The sequence below is a fragment of the Agelaius phoeniceus genome, chromosome 19 (genome assembly GCF_051311805.1).
Source record: "Agelaius phoeniceus isolate bAgePho1 chromosome 19, bAgePho1.hap1, whole genome shotgun sequence".
Taxonomy (NCBI): domain Eukaryota; kingdom Metazoa; phylum Chordata; class Aves; order Passeriformes; family Icteridae; genus Agelaius; species Agelaius phoeniceus.
Window position 1 is genome coordinate 11,117,565 of NC_135283.1, and position 15,796 is coordinate 11,133,360.

At 45.2% G+C, this 15,796-nt stretch overlaps 1 protein-coding gene across 1 annotated transcript in view; it reads right to left on the minus strand.

The window, feature by feature from the left end:
- Window positions 1-15,796, minus strand: part of LOC129127977 (ATP-binding cassette sub-family A member 9-like) — a 34,547-nt gene that overhangs the window by 403 nt on the left and 18,348 nt on the right. The window contains exons 20-38 of the mRNA XM_054644974.2: window positions 15,545-15,711; window positions 14,995-15,122; window positions 14,242-14,379; window positions 13,236-13,349; window positions 12,569-12,739; window positions 12,299-12,412; window positions 11,997-12,104; window positions 11,364-11,432; window positions 10,720-10,811; window positions 8,449-8,569; window positions 7,416-7,530; window positions 7,067-7,158; window positions 5,564-5,727; window positions 4,368-4,443; window positions 3,784-3,878; window positions 1,780-1,899; window positions 422-562; window positions 168-247; window positions 20-75 (exon numbers count right to left, since the gene is read on the minus strand). Of these exons, the coding sequence (XP_054500949.2) occupies window positions 20-75; window positions 168-247; window positions 422-562; window positions 1,780-1,899; window positions 3,784-3,878; window positions 4,368-4,443; window positions 5,564-5,727; window positions 7,067-7,158; window positions 7,416-7,530; window positions 8,449-8,569; window positions 10,720-10,811; window positions 11,364-11,432; window positions 11,997-12,104; window positions 12,299-12,412; window positions 12,569-12,739; window positions 13,236-13,349; window positions 14,242-14,379; window positions 14,995-15,122; window positions 15,545-15,711 (2,161 nt within the window). The remainder of the gene's footprint in view (window positions 1-19; window positions 76-167; window positions 248-421; window positions 563-1,779; window positions 1,900-3,783; window positions 3,879-4,367; window positions 4,444-5,563; window positions 5,728-7,066; window positions 7,159-7,415; window positions 7,531-8,448; window positions 8,570-10,719; window positions 10,812-11,363; window positions 11,433-11,996; window positions 12,105-12,298; window positions 12,413-12,568; window positions 12,740-13,235; window positions 13,350-14,241; window positions 14,380-14,994; window positions 15,123-15,544; window positions 15,712-15,796) is intronic.

A 15,796-nucleotide genomic window follows, 5' to 3' on the forward strand; every position in this document is an offset into this window, starting at 1 on the left:
AGCTCCTGCACAAACCTACCTGGTGCAAAGTGTTCAGTGACAAGCTGTACTCCTCGAGCTTGAAATTCCGTTTGGCTGCGGAGGGATGGAGAAAGCATCCTTAAAAAGCAAATCCACAGAAACCATTTGAAAGTGATTTCCTTATTTAACTGGTGGTTTCCTTTTACCTGCTTCTAGCTGGGAGAAAGACCTGGACAGAGGTAGTGCATCTGCCACTGGAATCTTGTAGGTGAGCATGGAAGAAGTCCTGAAAAATTAATAAAAATAAAGGAATTCTTCATCTTGTGACTCAGCTTTGCAGTTTGGGGGGGGGGTTTGTAGGATAACTGTGCTCCAGGTAAATCACTGAGCAAGGCCAGCAGGAGGAAGAGAGCATCCCAACCCAAATCCAGGCTGCCATGGGCAGCCCGTGGGCACTGACCTTTCCTGCCGAGCTGCCTGGGGGAAGAGGTTCAGGATTTCGGTGTGCAGAGCATCGCTCTGCCCCGCCTCTGTCATTTTGAGTTCTAGGCGGTAACTTGTGCCAAACTTCCTTTTGAGATCCTCAAGGGAACCGATGTACCTGCAGAGGGGGAAAACATTGCTCAAACCACCACAGCCAGAGAATAAATCCATGGCTTGAGGGAGCTGAGGAGTGGCTGTACATCCTCTTCTTCATCAGCTCTTCATGCCATGCTACCTCCCACAAAACTGATTGTTACACACGTGGGAGCACCCAAACCAGTATTTGCCATTAGATTAGGAAGTGAAAAAACCAAACTAACCCCAATCTAACCCCAAAATAACCCCAATCTAACCCCAACCCCCAGATTAACCCCAACTAACCCCAAACTAACCCCAAACCAACCCCAAACCAACCCTAACAACCCCAAACAAGCCCCAGCCTGCAAACGACCCCCAAACTAACCCTGACTAACCCCCAACTAACCCAAACTAATCCCAAAATAACCTCAACCTGCAAACTATCCCCAAACTAACCCAAACTAACCCCAAACTAACCTCAGCCTACCCAAACATAACCCCAACCCCCAACTAACCCCAACTAACCCCCAACTAACTCCAGACTAACCCAAACTAACTCCAAACAAACCCCAACCCCCAGATTAACCCCACAATGACCCAGACTAACCCAAACCAAACCCCAACCTCCAGACTAACGCCAAACCAACCCCAATCCCCAGGTTCACCCCACAATGACCCAGACTAACCCCAAACGAACCCAAACTAACCCCAAATGAACCCCAACCTCCAAACTAACGCCAAAATAACCCCAACTAACCCCAAACAAACCCCAATCCCCTGATTAACCGCAAAATAACCCAAACGAACCCCAAACCCAAACTAACCCCAAATTACCACCAAACTAACCCTGACTAACCCCAAACTAACCTCAACCTACTCAAACATAACCACAACCCCCAACTAACCCCAACTAACCCCCAACTAACTCCAAACTAACCCCAACTCCAAACTAACCCCAACCCCTGGATTAACCCCACAATGACCCAGACTAACCCCAAACGAACTCCAAATGAACCCCAACCTCCAAACTAATGCCAAAATAACCCCAAGTAACCCCAAACAAACCCCAACTCCCTGATTAACCGCAAAATAACCCAAATGAACCCAAACTAACCCCAAACAAGCCCCAACCCCCCGATTAACCCCAAAATAACCCAAATGAACCCAAACTAACCCCAACCCCAGGTTAACCCCAAGCTAACCCAAACTAAGCCAAGCTAGCCCCAGGCCCAGCCCAGCCCCAGCTGCCGTGCCCACCGGAGCCGGCCGCACGCCAGGACGGCCACGCGGTCGCACATCGCCGCCGCCTCCGGCAGGGACTGCGTGCACAGGATGGCTGCCCTCTCCCTGCTCCTCACGGAGGCCTCCAGCATCCTCCTGCCAACAGAGGGACCACAGTCACTTCCCAGGAACAGCCACAGAGAATCTCCCGGCTCCTTTTTCTGCCCCTGCCAAGGCGGGGATTGAAGCGCTACAGGTGGTACTTCGTGTTCAGGTTTAGATGTTTGTTATTTCTTATCTATATTAAAAGTCATCAGTTCTACAGCATTCTACTAACAAGCTACACAATGGCTAACTATCTTTCTACACAAGGTGTTTTGAGGCCAAACGATCCAATTAAGGAATGATACCTAAATTATTTTCACTTTTAACCCAATAACTGGTCACTCAAAGTCCACAGACTTTTCTGTCCAATTACACAAAACCACCCAAACCCATGGAGAAGAAGGTGAAGGAGCAGCCTCCACCCTAAAACCTCCATCTTGCTCTCTATATATTACTGTATTCTAAAACCCCAAACTCTGAGTTTTCCACCCTGTGATATTACAAACTTCTAATCAAACTCCACACCCATAATCCCAGTGCTATCAATCAATTTTGGAAGCCTTCTCCACAGCCTCAGGTCAATTACAATATTTTCTTCTGGGTCTGTGCCCTTCAGCACAGAAAGTTTAAAATTCTCAGCATCCAAGACTCCAACACTGGTCTATGTCTCCCTCCCTAGAAACAACTTTTTAAAGTTATTAAAAAGCAGAGAACTATTTAAAAGACATCAGTTTTCTCGTTTAAAGATGACCTGGATGCCACTGCTATGTTGTGATTTGTCATGTCAGCATCCCTCCAAATTTTGCACTGATGAAAAGCAAAAGCAAACACCAGCCCTGAATGACTCAAGGGAGGACTTCCTACAAATTCTTCCCTTTCTTCCCTTGCTCTGAAGAAAACAGAAATTTGGGCTTTTGTACCAAATGCATGGGCTCAGCTGGTGCCTACTGAGATTTTTTTGGGGTGTATTAATGACCATTATGGGTTCATTTTTTGGGGTGTATTAATGACCATGATGGGGCCATTTTGGAGGTGTATTAATGACCATGATGGGGTCATTTTTGGGGTGTATTAGTGACCATGATGGGGTCATTTTTTGGGGTGTATTAATAACCATGATGGGGTCATTTTTGGGGTGTATTAATGACCATGGTGGGGTCATTTTTGGGGTGCATTAATGACCATGATTGGGTCATTTTTTGGGGTGCATTAATGACCATGATGGGGTCACCTTTTGGAGTGTATTAATGACCATGATGGGGTCATTTTTTGGGGTGCATTAATGACCATGATGGGGTCATTTTTTTGGGTGCATTAATGACCATGATGGGATCATTTTTTGGGGTGTATTAATGACCATGATGGGGTTATTTTTGGGGTGTATTAATGACCATTACGGGGTCATTTTTTTGGCTGTATTAATGACCATTATGGGGTCATCTTTTGGGGTGTATTAATCGCCATGATGGAGTTATTTTTTGGAGTGTATTAATGACCATGATGGGATCATTTTTGAGGTGTAATAATGACCATGATGGAGTCATCTTTTGGGGTGTATTAATGACCATTATGGGGTCACCTTTTGGGGTGTATTAATGACCATGCTGGGGTCATTTTTTAGGGTGTATTAATAACCATGATGGGGTCATTTTTGGGATGTATTAATGACCATGGTGGGGTCATTTTTTGGGGTGTATTAATGACCATGCTGGGGTCATTTTTTGGGGTGTATTAATGACCATGATGTTACAGGGCTTGCTGCCAGCTGAGTGAAGAGCTCAGCAAGCTCTCCCCATGCCCTGGGCATTGGGAAAAAGGGAAAAGTCAGACCTCCACTGTCACCTCTGCCTGCCCAAGAGTTCCTGCAAGGATGGGTGAGCTCATCCTGTTAAACCTGTCCCAGATTCCCCTTCCTGCCAGGCCAGGGCTGCTCACCACATGCGGCGCTGCCCTTTGGGGTCCACGCTCACGGAGGGCTCATCCCAAAGCATCACTGCTGGGCCTCCCAGGATGCTCAGAGCAAACGACAGCTGGAATGGGAATAACATCAGGTCAGGGCTCTTTTGTTTACCTGCAAAACTGGTGAACCTTAATCCCTGTGAATTTTTTCAAAGCTGAAGCTCTTGATTCCAAAGTACAAAAGGAAGAGGGATTTAAAAAAAATCCCACTTCAGGTGTTCTCAGTTAATGTTTTAATCTCTCAAAATCAGATTTCCCCAGAACCCCTGAGCCTGCCAAAGATGTCAAAGTGGTTTTCCATCCCATTTACTGGAAGATGAAGGTGGTGGGGCGTGAAGAGGTGATTGTAAATCCAATTTGTGGTCAGCACTTATTAAGCACACAGTGCAGAAGGAATGGGAAAAGGGGGTGAGGAGGAGGCAGGGAATCCTGCCAGGATGGATTCAAAAGGTATTGATGAAAATTAATAATGCCAGAACCCACTCAGCTGAAGTTTTTCTCTGCACCACGTCCAAGAAAGAGCGAGCAGGGTTTGGGGAAGTAGCAAATCCAACACGTACCTTTCTGGCTTCTCCAGCAGATAAACTCCTTGCTGGGGTCTTGAAATGCTTCAGGAGATCCAAGGTCCTTCCTATGCTGTGGGGAATGGAAAGGGAAAAACCTCAAATGACCATCTTGGTGTGCAACCTTGGTGGTCAGGGGTGCTGAGGAACACTGACATGTTTTGGTTGATATCCATCACCTTGGGTTACTTGGGGATTCTGCTCCTAACTTGGATGTTAAATGGAGGAATTTTTGCAGAAATTCAAGGCAGGAAGTGCAGCTAATGAGAGAAGTGTCGCTCATGCAACTAGCCATGAACTGAGACAAGTTTGATTTTTTTTTTTTTTCTGAATTTTCTCAGGTAAACTTGGACTACAATCTTCATAGGCAAGGGACTGAGAACAGTATAAAATAGCAGACCTCATCAGGAGAAGCCCCTCTCTAAGGGGAGAGGCATTGAAGATGTTGTCTCTTAACCACACGAGCCAGTTTTGTTAACAGAGAAACCCCTCCCCACCCTATAAAATCACAGAGGGATTGGGGTGGTGTGGGAATCAGAAACACAGAAACTTCCACAGACACTGAAGGATTTAATCTACAGCCTTGGAAGAAGCTTAGATTGATGCAAAAATACAATACACAGATATTAAGCAGAAAAAACATAAATTTATATTTCTATATATATTATATTTCATATTAAATTTATATTTCTATAGCTGTAGGTGAAAATATGCCTTAAGTAAGTGAGAAACTGTATTGATAAGATGGTGAAGGATTTATAATAAGGGTGGGGTTGTATGGAATAAGCTGAGAGTTTAGAAGTTATAACAGAAGCATTTGTGTGCAAGTGAGACAGAAGCCATAAGACCAAAGTATCTGCACTGCAGCAGGAGTAAGTAAAGGTGATAGATTAGAAAAGCAAAATAAAATTCTATAATATAATAAATTAATGGACAGTGGCAACTGTCCATTGGTTTAGAAAGTTCTATATTGCCTTGTAATGAAGAAACTTGTGACTACTCTTGAGCTATGGCCAAATGCTTGCTCCTCTAACATCTCATGGCCTCTGAGAACGATTTTTATCTGAGCAACAAATCATTCTGAGCTTGAAAACAGTCCCATCCCTTCCTTTCCAGCAGCGACAGACAGGCTGGAAGGCTCCCCACCTCAGGAGGGAGGGAGAACCAACAGATGAGATCATTTGGCTTCCTACCAGCTGATGGCAAGAGCAGCATCTTCCTCCCTCATTCCCCTGATGGCAGTGAAGGCCTCCAGGTGCTGCAGCACTGTCAGGTGTGGCCAGAGAGGGTCCTGCTGTGGGCACCAGCCCAGGGACCCTGGGCACGGGAGGGCTTCATCCTGGCCCCTGAGCAGCACCTGCACACACACACAGCACTGGTTGTAGGGTCACACAATCCCTTGGGTGGGAGGTATCTCAGAGCTCATCCCATCCCACCCCTAAAATGGGCAGGGACACCTTCTACCAGCCCAGGGCCCCAAGCAGCACCTGCACAGACACAGCTCTGCAGTTGTGGGCTCACACAATCCCTTGGGTGGGAGATATCTCAGAGCTCATCCTATCCCATCCCTACAATGGGCAGGGACACCTTCCACCAGCCCAGGGCCCCAAGCAGCACCTGCACAGACACAGCTCTGGCTGTGGGGTCACACAGTCACAGGGGGCTTTGGTGGGAGGTATCTCAGAGCCCATCCCATCCCAACCCTAAAATGGGCAGGGACACCTCCCACCAGCCCAGGGGCACAGGTGGGCTTCATCCTGGCTCCTGCACAGACACACAGCTCTGCAATTGTGGGGTCACACAATCACAGGGTGCTTTGGCTGGGAGGTATCTCAGAGCTCATCCCCTCCCACCTCCAAAACGGGCAGAGACATCTCCCACCAGCCCAGGTTGCCTCTGGGCATGGGGGGCTTCATCCTGGCCCCCAGGCAGCACCTGCACAGACACAGCTCTGGTTGTGGGGTCACACAGTTTCAGGGGGCTTTGGTGGGAGGTATCTCAGAGCCCATCCCACCCCTAAAATGGGCAGGGACACCTCCCACCAGCCCAGGTTGCTCCAAGCCCCATCCAGCTGGCCAAGGCAAGCAGCTGAGTGGTCAGCAGCCACTTGGGAGTGGTCACCCTCCATGAGCAGGGGGATGCTGCTCCATCTGCTTTTTCACTTTGGGTGATATTACCAACACCAGCCTGTCTTTTCCTTGTAATACTTTTCTATTTCCAACCTTCAGTCCCAAATCTGTAAGAGCAATGGCATTTCCCCTCCCCCAGCACATGCCATTAATCATCCTGCACGCAATTAATGATGGATTGTCACTGGCCCAACACTGCTCACATTCGTTTTCAATTTCCTGGTTTTGCAAGGCTGTTTATGGAGAGTGTTATTTTTGGGGTTTTTTAGATGTCAACAATTCTTACAGGGCTCAAGACATTTCACAATGGGTTTCCAATGCCAGCTGAAGATTTCCTGTTGCTCAAACTCTTAAATCTGCAACACTGACTTTGATGAACACTAGAATTTATGCTTGGCATAAATCAACACTTTTTCTCAGCTCTGTAAATATCCAGGACACATAAATTGTACATGAACATCCATACATCCCCTGGTTGTAGGAAGATTTTGCTGGCTTGTCTCATCACATTTTTAATTTATAAATGCATCAAGGTTATCTCTGCAGCTGCTCCAAGGAGCCACCTACCTCCCCAGCAGTCACTGCTACACCTCCAGAAATCATGTTCAGAGTTGTGCTTTTCCCTGCTCCGTTGGGTCCTAACAGACCTAAGACTTCTCCTGGAACAAATATGCAACTGTTAATAATATTTACTGGTCATATGACTGCTCCCCTGTATTCTATGTAACATTTAAAAGTACAGTAGGAGAAAGGGTTGTTTTATGCCCTTTCAAATTAAAACTTTGAATGCAGGAGCCCAGAGTGTCAGGTCTCAATGCCCACAAGAAAATTCTAACAAAAACATTGCCTCCAAACGAGGCCTTCCCTTTAGATTTTAGTCATTTATATTACAGGGAGTGCAGAAAAGTACTTGAACCTCTTTTAACACCAAAAGAGAGGTTTTTGACAGCAAGTTTCTTCTTTTTCTTGAAGATGGAAGTGGCTGTCTTGACTTCGTATTCCTTGCGCAAACTGTTGACAACAAGCAAGTCCTGTGAAGAGACAGAGAGGGAAATAAAAATTCTCCTCCTACCCCACGAGACAGCTGATCTGTTCTTACCATTAAGCAGGACTTTGAAAAAGAGAAAATTTCTAAATTAAAAAGCCATGAAACAGAGGTTAAAAAATAAAAAACCAAAACAGGAAAATATGCAGGATGGGAATAAAAATAACAGGGCCAACTAAAGTCCTTGTGGTGCCAGGGTGACCGTGGGCTGGACGGTGAGATCACATCTTCTTGGGATTTCTGCTGGTCAGAGTGACTCTGAGATATGTACAGGTCTCTTTTCTATCTGTTCTCATTCTCAAAGTTGTTTATTATTTCTTATTTATAACATTCTTTTTCTGACTCGCCGAGGTCAGGCCAGGTTGAGGCACACTGGCCAGCCCCAAAGGCAGTGCTGTCTTTTATACTAAAAACTACATGTAATTAATTACAACGACTTCTTAACACTTATCACTTATGTTGGACAGTGAGTTTCTACCTTAAACTAATCTAAAAGTGCCAACATCACTTAGAGCACGGAGGCTGGGAAGAAGAAAGAAGAACGATAAGGGCACGCTCAAATTCTTCTGTCTTGGGACTTCGAGCCCCCATTCTAAAAACCTCAAAATTCTACTTTTCACCTTGTGATAAATTCACTATCATTCCACTTAAACTTTTGTGGCTTGTAGATCTTCATATAAGGTTGGTAATTTTTTCCATGGGTCAAAATCAAAGGCGCAGGGGTCTTGGCCTCTGTGCCAAGGTCTCTGAGCCCCCGTCGGGGTTTTGAGTCCTCCGGGGCAGCCAGAGGGATTTCCTGGGCTCTGACAACATCTGAGCGCGTGAGCTAAGAAAGCAGAGGCAGATGTGAGAATGCAGATGATGGAGGATGGAGCAGAGCACGCAGGGCTGGGTGTGGGCTCACCTGCTCGCGCTGCAGCGAGGCCAGCGCGGCGCGCACGCGGTCCCGCTCCGCCCGCACCTCGGGGGGCTCCTCTCCGGGGGGCTCCTTGTTCTGCTGGGGCTCCTCCCTTCTCTGCTGGATCCTAGAGTGCAGCAGGGTCAGAACTAAGCCCTTTTCTGATCCACAGATGGGGCAAACTGAGGGGCGTTTTAAAAACTTTATTCCATTTTCAGTCTCATGAAGGCTGAGACAATACGGATGTTCTAATTCACAACATCACAATCAGAAGCCAACTATTTCCTAATTACAAAACACTATAAGCATTTCTTAACCTATCAACTTTGACCACACTGTATTATAAATGTCTTAACATCATGTCTAATCGTCTCAATGTCTAATCATCTAAAATTACTGTGACCGTGTTCACAGGGGTCTGAGGATGAGGGAAGAGACGAGGATCTGACTCCATGTTTCAGAAGACTTGATTTATTATTGATTATATATATTATATTAAAAATATACTAAAGGAATAGAAGAAAGCTAGCCTTCTGGGGAAATCCTAAGAATAGCAAAAGAAAGAACGATAACAAAGGTTTGTGGCTTGGACAGAGAGTCTGAGCCAGCTGGACTGTGATTGGCCATTAATTAGAAACAACCACATGAGACCAATCCCAGATGCACCTGTTGCATTCCACAGCAGCAGATAACCATTGCTTACATTTTGTTCCTGAGGCCTCTCAGCTTCTCAGGAGGAAAAATCCTAAGGGAAGGATTTTCCATAAAAGATGTCTGTGACAAATTACCCCTTCTGAATCCTACTACAATACATCTTTCATGGTTCTATTTCCCTAAAGTATCTAGTCTTATTTGCAAAACCATCTTTTAAAACTTATTTCTAGTTCAATTTCTCTTTTACCAATACCTATTCTATAACATTTGTAAGTCAGTATTCCTTATATCAAAGTTTACACACAGATACACACTATGTGAGCCTTCTGTCAAATCTTAAACATTTTCTACAAATCCTTTTCCCACAGAGGAGGAGAGATGCTTTCACTGGGAATCACTTCCAAAAAGGTTTGCATTTACAAGTTTTTTCCCAGTATAGAGAGGACATAAATGCATATTTATATCTAGAAATAAGTATAATAGTTTTCAAATTTATCTCCCAGTGCACAGACCGGGGCCTGAACTACCCACCACAGTGGCAGGAAGGAAATAAAAAAAATTGCCTCAAAGCCTCAAATTCCCTATTTTTTTTTTTTAATTTAATACTTTTCTGCCAGCTGAGGTTGAAGCTGGTGACACAAACATTAGAAAAGAACTTATGAAATGGCACCTTCCAGGCCCAGATTTTGCCAGGTAAGTGTTTTTGATAAGCCCCAAACCTCTGGGGCAGTAAAATGTGTTTAAAGGATCACACTTTTAGTGCTGCCACGTTTTAAATTTATTGCAGGGCTCCCACCTAAAGTGTGGTCCCTTAAATTTATTTACTTGGCAGCACCAATGAAACCCAAAATTTATTTGCCCTTGGGGAGCTCACAGGCTCAGAGCTGGAAGGGACACACAAGGATCACTGAGCTGTTCCCCTGATGGGGTTTGCTCAAGAATTTATTCCTGGGGAGGAAAAGCAAAACCTCACTGGCATGGCTGAGAAAATAAAGGCCAGCTTCAGCTTCTCCTTCATCTTTCATTATTGACTGGTTCCCTACTCCAATCATCTGGTCAAGGAGAATTAAAATACATGTGGCAGGTCTGCAAAGCAATTTGGGCATTTAACCCAATTACAAATGTTACCAAGTTTTACCTTTTTTGGGGCATTTTACCAAATTACCAAATTAACCAATTAACCAAAACCACGTAGTGTTTGGTAATTAAATACTTTTTATAAATCTTCTCTCATGTCACTCAGGTCATTTGTTGTTGGTGACACTTAAGCAGGGAGCACTTGGACACGCTGATCAAGATTTAGGAAAATTCTCATTCCTATTTGGAGCAACACTGACACCTTTGAAAAGGAGTTAAAACTTTTCTTTTTCAAATTGGAACTAAAATTTACCCCCTGTAAGGTGTTGTCCTGAAATCACAGCTATGACCCTTAAAAAAAAGCTGAAATCACAATTTTTATCCTCTCAAGGACACAGAAAAAGTTAAAAATACGAACTTTATCCACATGCTAACAAACATTTTTCACATAACACGTTTCCCCCCTGCTGTCAGGAGGCTGTGCAGCTCCAAGCCCACCCTGCAGACTGGGACAGCTGTGGCTCACAAGGATTCCCTGGGACCCACCTGAAGATGGGATCAAGCCCTGGGACTGCTTCCCCATATCTCATCTCCAAATAGCGCAGGAGGAAAGCAAAAATCACAGAGTGGACGTATGGCTGAAAAGCAGACACTCATTAGGTTTGGGTGCAGACAAGGTAACAACACACCCTGCTGATTTTAATCATAAAGGGATGCAGTAACCCATCCCATTAATTGCAGCTGTTGAAAAGGTCTGCAGGGGCAAGGAGCCAAATTGATGCTTTGCAGACATTGCTCTCTGATAGGCAGATCATTTGCAAAAGCCTTGATTTCCTACAGCAGCTCTAGCCCAGATAATCCACCTGCACCCCAGCAGAGGCCCCATGGGATGGGAGATCCTCTCATCCTTTTGTGGCAGCAGCACTGGCATGATCACTTTATTAATGATATCTCTGCCTTCTACATGAGCTCCACGTAAGCCCCTGCCCCATTTCTGCAGCATCCAAGGGCCACATCAGGCACAAGCCCAGGATTTCTTGGAATTTGCCTCCCCTGCCAACACTTAATGGGAAATTTTGACTACAAACCCCATCCTTTCTTTATGGGGAGAGTTTACAAGCCCAGTGCAAGCTCACTGCATCAGTGACAGTCGCCCCTGCCCAAGCAACCATCTCCAAGTCCCTCCTTACTGCAAAGACAGACATGTAGATGTAATTCCATGTCTCAAAAATGCTGAAATCGTGGTACATGAGGAAATTCTGGAAGAAAAGGAGATGAGTCAATTAGAAAACTCCTCAGCACGGTGTGTCTCAGGGCAGGGTCAGAGAAAGTGGGGCAGGTAGGGATGTTTAGCTTTTCTTCAGGATAGGATAAAGGAGCTTTGATCTGCATTTTTTCCTTTGGTTCTTACTGCCTCAAGGGGTTGTGGCTTCCTTGGCTACAGAAATTCAGAGGCCTCAAATCAGCCGGGTTAAGTTGACCTTTTCCGTCACTGCTTCTCTCTTCCCAGGTCTTTGGCCTTCTCTCAGCTCACTCCTTCCTGGTTTTCCCATTCCAACACTTTCTCCTCCCATCCCACCCCTGCTGCCAAAATACAGCCACTGTAACAGCTCTTAGTGACTAAACAAACCAAAAACATCCCAATCAAACAGAGGATTAACAGATCAAATCTTGGCCTCTTCTCTCACTCAACAGCCTGGAACTCCTTTTTCTTTTCCCACTCTCTCTTTATGACTGGGAATTTGGGAAGTGCCTCTTGCTTTGCCAGTTTTTGCACCATTAGGATAATTATTGAATTTAGTAGGATTTAGTCTTTTGCTTACTAGTCCAGAGAACATGATCCAGCCCACAGGGGGAAACATAGGAATCAGCATACAGATGTAGTAAAGCACTTCATGATGGTCACTGTGCATAAAAGCAACATAATTCACCTGGAATAAAGCAGAAAAAACTATTTACAGCATTAATGTATTATTGCTAAAAAAACAGGATATTTGTCAGTGATTCAGGTTATTCTGCTGAATATTGATATAAACTGAAATTTACTGATGGAAATTTGAAACAAAGCTCCAAGTGGCAAGGTGTGTAAATCAACCATTTCAGAGTGAAGCTGCTCCTCACTTACCAAAATGAAGGTTAAGGACCAAATGTAACGATTGCTCCGCCCCACGTGAAATTTGAAGGCCATTAAATAAACGAAGAGGACAAGAGATATTCCATAACCAAAGATGCAAATGAGCTGGAGAGAGAGAGACATCAGTGACCAGGAGGTGCCTCTGGACACATGACAACCTGCCCAGAGAAGCCCATTGCAAATAAACTCTCTAAAGCCAAATCCTGCAGTGAAATGAAGGCAGGGAGCTGCTCCCATTCACCCATTTTGCCCAGAGCTCACCAGGGTCAGCACAGCACGGGTCTCCAAGGGGCAGATGCGGGTGAAGAGCACCAGGAGCCCGAACATGAGGCACATCAGGCTCCAGAAGAAGGGGATGTCCACCAGAGCCTGTCCACACCAGTAGGCTGAGGGGAAGAGCCCCGCGAGCCGCAGCTGGGAGCGAGCCTGGAGCTGCAAAAACGACAAAAGTGAGAAAAGGGAGAGTCTAAAACATCAGCCCTGCTCCTTCTCTATTCCCTTGCTCCTCCCTTCCTCTCCTTTCTGAGCACTTCCAATTCTCAGTTCAACCATTTGTTTAAAACCACGTCATTCCTAAAATGAAAAGAAAATGAAATCATTCAGATCTCAAAAGCTTTATTAACATCCACATTATTGTGGATGCAGAGAAGTGCACTTTGGTATTGATCTGACTGATTTTCTCCTATCATCCTACCTATAAACCACAGAATCACGGAATGGTTTGGGTTGGAAGGGACCTTAAAGATCATCCCTGCCATGGCAGGGACAGCTTCCACTGTTCCAGGCTGCTCCCAGCCCTGTCCAGCCTGGCTTTGGACACTTCCAGGGATCCAGGGGCAGCCACAGCTGCTCTGGGCACCTGTGCCAGGGCCTCCCCACTGGTGCTCTCCGGATATTTTGCATTGCATTCACTCCTTGTGCTCTTTACCTTGTAATCCTCCACGCTGCTCATCGCAAAGAGAGGAGGCAAACCAGCAGCCAAAACCAGCAGGTAGGTGAATAAGCCAAAAAAAATGTAATGCTTCAGCTCTGGGTTTTCTCCCTGTGGGGGGAAATTCAGTCATCCATGGCTGATGCGCCCAGGGAAAATCTGGCTGGCTCAATGCTCATGGGATGGTTGAACACAGCAGTGAGCAAGAGCACTAATGGTAAATCAGTGGTGTTTAAGAACAGAGAACAAGGCAAAAAGAACAAAATAATGACTTTTAGCATCCTAGAATTTGCAGAAAGAATTTGGGTTACTGTAAATTGTTGAGGATGGAGACCAGCTTTTTGTTGCTGAGGAAAGGTGGGGTTTGCAAAGATCACTGTTGTATTCCCACCACGCTCATCAGCACGGGCTGGCTGGAAAGGACCTTAAAGCCCATCTCATTCCACCCCTGCTGTGGGCAGGGACACCTTCCACTATTCCAGGTGGCTCCAAGCCCTGTCCAAACTGTCCTTGGACACCTCCAGGGGTCCAGGGGCAGCCACAGCTTCCCTGGGCACCTGTGCCAGGGCTTCCCCACCCTCCCAGGTGGGGAAAATCCCGAGCTTGTGTCATCCATGGTCAGACAGTACATCCCTGATGCTGTGCTCAAGGGACAGCTAAATCCAGTCTGAACCAATCTGGCTCACTGGGAAGCCATCCCCCTTTGGCCTGTCACTGCCCTTGTAAACAGCCTCTCTCCATCTTTCCATCAGGGACTGGAAGGCCACAATTAGATCACCCTGAAACTTCTCCAAGAACAATCCCAATCCTCTCCAAACAGCGCCAATTCCTCACGGTACCGAAACCCCACAGAACCCTTGGGAAAATCCCCATTAAACACCCCCAGGAACCAGCAGCAGTGGGACCACTGCCCTCAGCCCTTGGGAGCTGCTCCCCCAGCGCCCAGGCTGCGCAGTCCCCATCCCTCCAGCTGCCCCAGGTGATGGCAGGGAGGGACCCTGACCGTGTAGAAGAGCTGGCTCCAGACGCGGAAGCGCGAGGTGGAGTTGAAGAGCCGCAGGAAGGTGTTGCTGAGGATGTTCACCAGCACAGGGAAGCAGTTGATGGGCTCTGGGCTGCACATCACCGTGAACTGGCGGCTCTGAAGGTGTCAAAATAAAAAAAGGCCTTCATGTCCCTGAGAGGCGGGAGCAGCACTACTGAAACTCCTTATTATACCAAAAAAATATTCTCCTTTTTCTGGTGTGTCTTGTATTTCCAGGGTCCCCAGATGAAGGCAGGAATAATGAATGGGGCTCCAGGCTCTCAGAAGGTTAATTTATTATTTTATGATACTATATTATATTAAAGAATATTAAACTATACTATACTAAAGAATACAGAAAGGATACTCACAGAAGGCTAAAAAGATAATAATGAAAACTCCTGACTCTCTCCAGAGTCCTGACACAGCTTGGCCCTGATTGGCCAAAGAGTGAAAACAACCCACAGCAGAAACCAATGAAACAATCACCTGTGGGTAAACAATCTCCAAACACATTCCAAAGGAACAAAACACAGGAGAAGCAGATGAGATAATATTGTTTTCCTTTTTCTCTGAGGCTTCTCAGCTTCCCAGGAGAAAAATCCCTGGCAAGGGGATTTTCCGGAAAACATGATGGCCACACCACAGGTGTGTTTATTTCTCTCATTTAAATACTTCTCAGGAAATCCTGTTGATGTGCAGGATGAAAGAAGGAAAAAAAATATCCCTCACCTTGCCTTCCAGGGATATTTTTATAGCTCCATTATAATTTGGAAGGCTTGTGATGTTTTTCTCCAAGGTTATTTCTGGGGTTATGTTTTGAATCTTCAAAGCAGCAATGAAATCCTCGATTTCTGATCCTGAAATCAAGTCAAGGACAGAAATTAGAGTCATTAGAGGAATTTTTTTTCTTTAAATAAAAAGGGTTTCATGTAAACAAGTACCTACTTGCAAAGCAGAGTTATGTTAAAAACCCCAAATATTGAGATTCTAAGCAAACACATATTTTGTATATCTTTTCTATTTATTTAAACTGGTCGAACAAAATATATGTGTTTCAAACTTAGTTTATTTATTGCCTTTTTTTAAGATTTCCTGGTTCATTACTCTTTTACATATCATCTAAATCATCACTAGGACTGCATTTCCTTTTGCTCAAAATAAAACATCTCTCAATGCACATTCCTTTGTATATCTGTGGCATTTGCAAGGTTGCTCTGTCAATTATAATAAAATTCACATTGATGCAGAAAGTGAGTCAGCCTCACATGTTGTTCCTCACCTGTGTCATTGAAAATGAGGAGGTTTGTAGACCTATTTTGAATTTTCTCTTTTGTGGGAAGAAAATACTGGCTAGATGTGATTTCCCAGCTGCTGGCGGTGTGCCACAGATGAAACAGCATTAAAACCATCAGTGGTGGAAGGATAAATATTCCAAACAACAGCAATCTAGATGGAAAAACAGACCATAAGTGAGGCCAGGGGAAATCCACCAATAAGTAATTGTGTTATTTATGGGGAAATTTAAAACTTA